Source organism: Mus pahari, chromosome 10, assembly GCF_900095145.1.
Source record: "Mus pahari chromosome 10, PAHARI_EIJ_v1.1, whole genome shotgun sequence".
Classification (NCBI taxonomy): domain Eukaryota; kingdom Metazoa; phylum Chordata; class Mammalia; order Rodentia; family Muridae; genus Mus; species Mus pahari.
In genome coordinates this window covers 95142288-95148726 of record NC_034599.1, presented here as the reverse complement: position 1 = coordinate 95148726, position 6439 = coordinate 95142288, and the positions used below count along the sequence as shown (strand labels likewise).

Sequence of the window (6439 nt, the reverse complement as noted above, 5' to 3'; positions counted from 1 at the left end):
CAATCCAGCAGGCAGCTGACAAATGTTAACTGATCACCTGGTATATCTTAGGCACAGCACTGGACTTTGGATTTTTTTGTTTTGTTTTTGGGTTTTGGTTGTATTTTTTTTTTTTTTTATAGTCAGGCCTGTTGCTGCATCCAGGAGAAAAGGGTGGAGACCCACTCCTAGCTTCTCACCACAATGCAGACAGACAGATTTCAGACACTGACTGCTTCCAGCCTACACCTGCAGTCACGCTCCATCACTGTGAGGCGTCCTCTTATCAGAAACAAGAGAGTCTGGGTTTTTCCCCAGGGTGATGGTTTGAATGTGCATCTCCATTCAAATCCACCAAATAGCAGTGCATGTTTTTATGAAAGCCCTTCCCTGGTCGTCCCCCAAAGACAGCCCTACACATTTTAAATGATTGCCAAATGTACAGAACAAAACTTAAAGAAATAAAGTTTAAAACGAGCCTGCCTCCCCATCCTGCAGAGCCCAGAAGGATGCCCTATGTGATCAGAGGGCTAAGTACCTGTTTATGGGGTCAGGGCTATTCTAGTCTGCCCACTCTCATCTGCCTGAGTCTTTTTATTATTTTTTAGCGTATTTCTCCTCCTTCCCTCCATGACTGAGTCAAATAAAGCTGTTCCTCCAGTCTGAGGAAAGTCACAGAAAAAGAAACAAGGAGAAAAATTTAAAAGGAAAGGTAAACTGAAAATTAAGGGATTTAGTTCAAAGTAAAATATAGCCACCCAGTACCAACCGACCAGAGCAATTCAGTTTGTTGCTTGAGAGATGAGAGATGGGGAAAGAAAGAAAATGAGCAACTCGATAAAATAGGTGACGGGGCAATTTGTGATTTCAAAATTCACAACTGCTTCCCCGAAGGTTTTGCTATAAAAGACACGAGGGCAATTTGCCTATCTCAAGCAGCTGCAGCCTTGGAGAGATTGACTACAGCTAAGGTGGGGTGGGGGAGGGGCGTGAGGGCCAAGGCATTGTGCATACAGACCCAACCCAGGGTCTATAAGGGTGTGCAGTGTACAATGGGCCAGAGAGCTTGGAAAAAACTAAACAAGACCATAGAAGAGTTTGAAAGGAGGCCTGTGAGGGAGGCTGGGAACCTGGTGCTCTTGGACTTGGATTCCACTTCTCTCCGCTCACCTGCTCCGTGATATCCAGTGCATTGCTTCATTGAATGACGCTTGTCTTGTCCAAGAAGGCACATGTAGGTATAGTGACTGTGTCACACTGGTTTGTAGAAGACAAATGGAATCGTGTGCTCTAACGAGCATGCGTTGGGCCCATCACCTACCCAGAGGAAAACCAATTGCTGTTACACTTAATGTTCATGACTCTGCAGTAGTCACTCAGGGATTAAGAAAAACATCCCTGCAGGATGGAATACAGCCCAGCTGTTATCAGCTGAGGAAAGATGCACGGGTCTCCTCGAGATTTAAGCCATGAACTTGTTCAGATTAATTCTCACACCTCGAAGATGAATCCGATCTGAACCTCTACCCCAGCCATATTCATTGGCTTCCTACTTGGGCAGCTATTTTAAGGTTATTTTAAGATCACCCTTCTTAAAAAATGCATGGCATTAAAATTCCAACAGAGTCGGAGATTGGAAGCTCAGAGGGAAACATCAGAAGACCAGGCAAGCCCCACAGCTTTTCAACCTCAGTGGGTGGTCACTAATTTGGGCAGAAAGCACCTAGGAATAACCAAAGTGCCACCAAGTGTGCACTTGGGGAGTCAGACATGGAGGAGAGGATAAATTCCAGTCCACCCAAGGGTCATGGCCGCTAGGAAGGGGCTGCTTCTGGATCCACTGATGAGGAGAAAGGCATAGCTCACGCAATTATGGAGAGAAGGAGGGGTGAGGGCTACTGCATAGAAAAGAGTTTGAGCAGGATAATAGCATAAGTGAGTGCTGGGGAGAGAGAATCGTGCTTGCTGTGCAAGCCTGAGGACCTGAGCTTATCTCCAGACCATTGTAAAAGATGCTGAGTGAGGTGGTATTGGTGGTATTATAATCCTTGTACAGGGGAGGTGGAGACAGTTTGATCCCTTAGCCTCATTGGCCAGCTAGACTGTCATAATAAGCATGCCCCAGGTCAGCAAGAGATGATGTCACAAAAGCATTAAAACAAAAACAAAAACAAAAAACAAAAAACAAGATGTATGATAGATATCTAAGGAATAACATTCAAAGCTGGCCTCTGGCCACTGGCCCCCATACACACGTGCATATGTGTGTATACAACACTCTCACTAGAGACTCACCACACATTCAAACATATACAAAATAAATAACGATATGCAGCCACATTATCCATAAATACTTGGGCTAATTTAACTTAACGATTCTGGGATTTTTTTTAGTGCATTTTTCTGCCTACCCTACTGTTCTCAGGAACGTGCCTTTGGTGGTAAGTCAGAGCTTTGAAAAGCTGTCCTAACTCTCACCTTGACTTCCGTTTCCCTTCTAGAGACCTTCTGAGAATAGGGGTCACCTTGGCAGGCCATCAGAAGAAGATTCTGAGCAGCATTCACTCCATGAGGGTCCAGATGAGCCAGTCACCATCGGTCATGGCATGAGAATGTGATGTTCATAGGGGAGGAGAGGAATGAAAAGGACCAGGGTCAAAGGGGAACCAGAGGTTGACCACTGTGGAATGTGCCAGAAAGATCAGCTTCTTGGCTGAGAAACAACTTCCCATCTGTGAAGAACGAACTGGACCTGTTGCCCACGGGCAACCGCCGTTTCTCGGGCAACGGAAGTGCATAGATGCCATGGGAAACTAAACGCGTAATGATAAAGACAGAGAAAGGTGATGCTAAACGGAAGCAGAGCTGAAAACAGTATGCATTGGGAACCAAGGTGAACTGAGTCCCCGTCTGGAGTTACCTGTCTGCAGGAAGAAAGGAAGGAGGTGGAGGGGAAGAGACAGAGGCCCCAGCTGTGCCACGATCTCCCTCACCAATGACGTTCTTTTCTTTTCTCCTTTCTTACTCCTCCCTCAGAGCCCCTCCTCCCTCCCCCACATCCATTTCCCTTTGCTCATGACTCATGTAGGGAAGTTTCTTCAAATAAAGCCCAGCTCCTGAGTCTCCGGATGTCGTCTGTCAGTTGCCAAAGGACTTTGCTGACCACTTCTGCATGGGGATCCAACCAATTCAATTAATGTCTTCATATTGAAGAAGAGATGTACCTTCAATTGAAAACCTTGTTTTTCTTTCGTTTGCATTTTCTGCAAAAAGGAAAAAAAATAACAAAACCACAAATTGGAGAAAAAAACAAACAAACAAAAAACAAATAGAAAAACCTGTTTCTGTGTGCAAACGCACACGTATGTGTGTCTGCGTTATGAAATGACTGTGCTTGTTCGTGACAGATGCAAACAAGAAAAAAGAATTGGGAAAGGTTTTTGGCCCTGGGAGGTCTCAAGGGGTTGGAATATGCTGTTGGCCGGGCTTCCCGCTTGGCCCACTGGGAAGAGAAAAGAGGGAGGGGGTGATCATAAATGAAAGAAAACAAAAAGTCTCTGAAGAGTTTGCAAATTAAGAGAGGAAACAGGTGAGTGGTTTGAATTGGGTGCAGTGTGGGCCATTCCAGAATGCTGCTGACTGAAGAGGTATTCCTTGATAAGATCTGAAGAAAAGGAGAGGGAAAAGATTTCTGGAGAATGTTCCTCATCCCAGAACCAGCGATTTGAGAGGCGGTGAGGAAGAACTCTTTCTTGCCTGGCCCATGGACTGGCTGAAGCCGCGTGGCATGGAGGAATGTCTCTGTCCTGTCTGTGTTTCTCTTTGCATCCCTTCCTGAACCTCATTGTTCATTGTTTGATTCGCTTTTGTAAATTCCACCTAACATTGAAATATTTTTAATTTCTCCTTTTACCTTTAATCTCCTTGCTAATTTTATCTGTCTAATTAAAAAGAGCAGAAGCATGTCTGGGTTTACGTAAGATGTTGTCAGAGTGTGTCCCTGGACCCTGGTCTTAGCTCACATACTGTACTAAGTAGTTTACATCCATGTTCTACACTGCTTGCTATTGTTACATCTGTAAATGTGCAACTAAAGAGATAGGAGGTCTTAGCAGGACCCTTGGTTCCAGACTTGATTTGTAACTGGGGAGGTTGCAAGCACAGGTCAGAGAGCCCACTTTTGGGTTTCTAATTTGATAGGGCCCAAAGTGGAACCTAGCACTTACAAGTGGTGCTGATGCTGCTGGCCTAGGGACCACACTGTGAAAAACTCTACACTACATTAAACTTCCTTGCTGAGAATTTATGCTGTTCCATGTCAAGACACTGGCTCAGAAAATGGTAGTGGCTGGGGTGATTGAGGTTCCCTAACAGAGACATGAACCCTTACATTTTTGGTCATGAAGTTCTAGGGGAGACTAGCATGCAGAGTCTGCTGCAGAGAGGTGACCCAGTACACTGGGGACATGGAACTTCCTTCTCCACTTTCTGAGAACTCCCCCGGGAGAATGAATGCTCACTAGCAATACAGCTTATCCTTCTAGATTTCAGTTGCATGTGCTGCCCCACAATTCTCCAACTTAGACATTTGTGTGTATGGGGCAGGGAGTGTTGTTGTTGGAACTCACGACAAACATCTATCAACTGAGCCACATTCTTGGGTCAAGAACTTTACTTTTTAAAGATAATTACTATTTGAGATCTCATGCACACATACGCATATACATTTATACATATTTATATATAATATATTTTGTGAATAACTATCCTTCACTTTCTAACTCTCCCTGGGACCTCCCATATCCTCCTCCCACATTTTCTTCTTTAGTTTTCATAACCCACTGAGTCCAGACACTGCTGCTTATAAGTATAGAGATACAGAGCCATCCACTGGTCCTTAAGCAACTTACCAGTGGTCATATCCTTGAAGAAAAATGACTCTCTAGCAGCCATCAACTGCCAATATCTCCCTAGATATGGGTGGAGGCTTATGAACCCCTCCCTCAATTGTGATAGGATGTTAACTGGCTTGCTCCTGTCTAGGTAGCCATAGCTCCTGGGGGCAAAAGAAAATCCCATTCACATCTAGAACTTCTGTAGTAGCTTGTGGGCTAACAAGCCAAACTAGCAGGATGCAATCTACAACCTTGCAGTGCAGTACAGGGTGTTGTTCAAACAAAGGAGACAACAGAGTCAGCAGGTGTGCTCTGATTGGTAGGTGGGCCGGGTTCTGAGAATGGAGATGGCTTATGTAGGGGAAGCCTTAGAGACATCCATCTCCTCCTGTTCTCTCTCTGCCACTCCAACACTCGCAAGGAGGAATGAAGACTTATGAAGAGAACACAGATAGCAGTGTCTATGGAGACGGGATTCTAGGAATACTAGGGTGGAGATCAGTGGGGCAGCAGACAAGAGGGACAAACTACACTGTTCCATAAGAAATGCAAAATCCTGATAGCTTTGTCTGTTCTAAGAGGATCTTTTAAAGTAACCTGGGGATTTTTATCATCATTAAAAAAAATAATAATAATGGCTCCATCACCAACTGGCTGAGGATACATTAAGTCCCTTAAAAATGACTTAAAGGGAAGGCTGCACTGAAGACCAGCAGCACGTTGGCCAGATACCCACAGAGATGTGAAGACTCACAGCAGGCTGAGCTCTGCAGCCACGGTGCCATACCCTACACAGAGAGGTCACGGATGGCTTTCAAAAAACAGAGGTCAGTGGGGCTACAGGCAATGCCAGAATCCCCAGGGTTGCAGAAAGATGGTCAAGTGATAGAGTGTGTGGGTCGTGCTAGAAAACCATGCAAGCTTTGAGACAAATGCAGACCACATTCACCACTACCAAGTCTTGGGCGAGCAGGAAGAAATCCAAGAACAAACCCAGGCCCTGGCAGAGCACAGGCCCCAAAGCAAGGAGGTGCAGATGAATGGTGGGGAATGAGCCTCCACTGCACACCTGGGAAAGGGACTACTCACTACCCAGCATCTCTCTGGGCTTGCCTTGTTATCAACGGCCATGGAAGCAAGGGGTGGTGGTAGGGGTGGGATGAAGGTGGAGGTCCAAGCTGTTGAGACTCACAACTTAGCACATCACCATTCCTGGAAATTCCCAAGTGAAAGGGGAAACAGAATATGTCTCCTTTGCCTCGGTGTTCACTGTCAGCATGCTGTCTGGCTTGTAAAAGGTACTAGAATTTAAGTTTAAACTGAGTTATTGTTTCACCTCTAGACATCCGTGACCTTAGACAGCATGCTTTAAAATAAGTTAATCCCCAGGTATTTCCTTGGGATCTTCAATAATTACTCTTAACTGCTATCAGTCCCAGCCTACCCTAATTTTAGATCTGTGATGTTGAAAATGCTCCCTTTCAACCCTGTCTGACTCCTTAACATAATGTCGGAGTCATCCCCAGAACTGCAGCCAAGGCACAGCCATTTCCCACTGTCACTGC

General features: G+C 45.3%; 1 protein-coding gene across 1 annotated transcript in view; it reads left to right on the top strand.

Annotated features, from left to right (window-relative positions):
* Ephb1 (EPH receptor B1) overlaps positions 1-3959 on the top strand; it is a 433913-nt gene extending 429954 nt beyond the window's left edge. Inside the window, exon 16 of the mRNA XM_021208040.2 lies at positions 2481-3959. Coding sequence (XP_021063699.1) covers positions 2481-2589 — 109 coding nt within the window. The 3' untranslated portion in view covers positions 2590-3959. The remainder of the gene's footprint in view (positions 1-2480) is intronic.
* The last annotated feature ends 2480 nt before the right edge of the window (positions 3960-6439 follow it).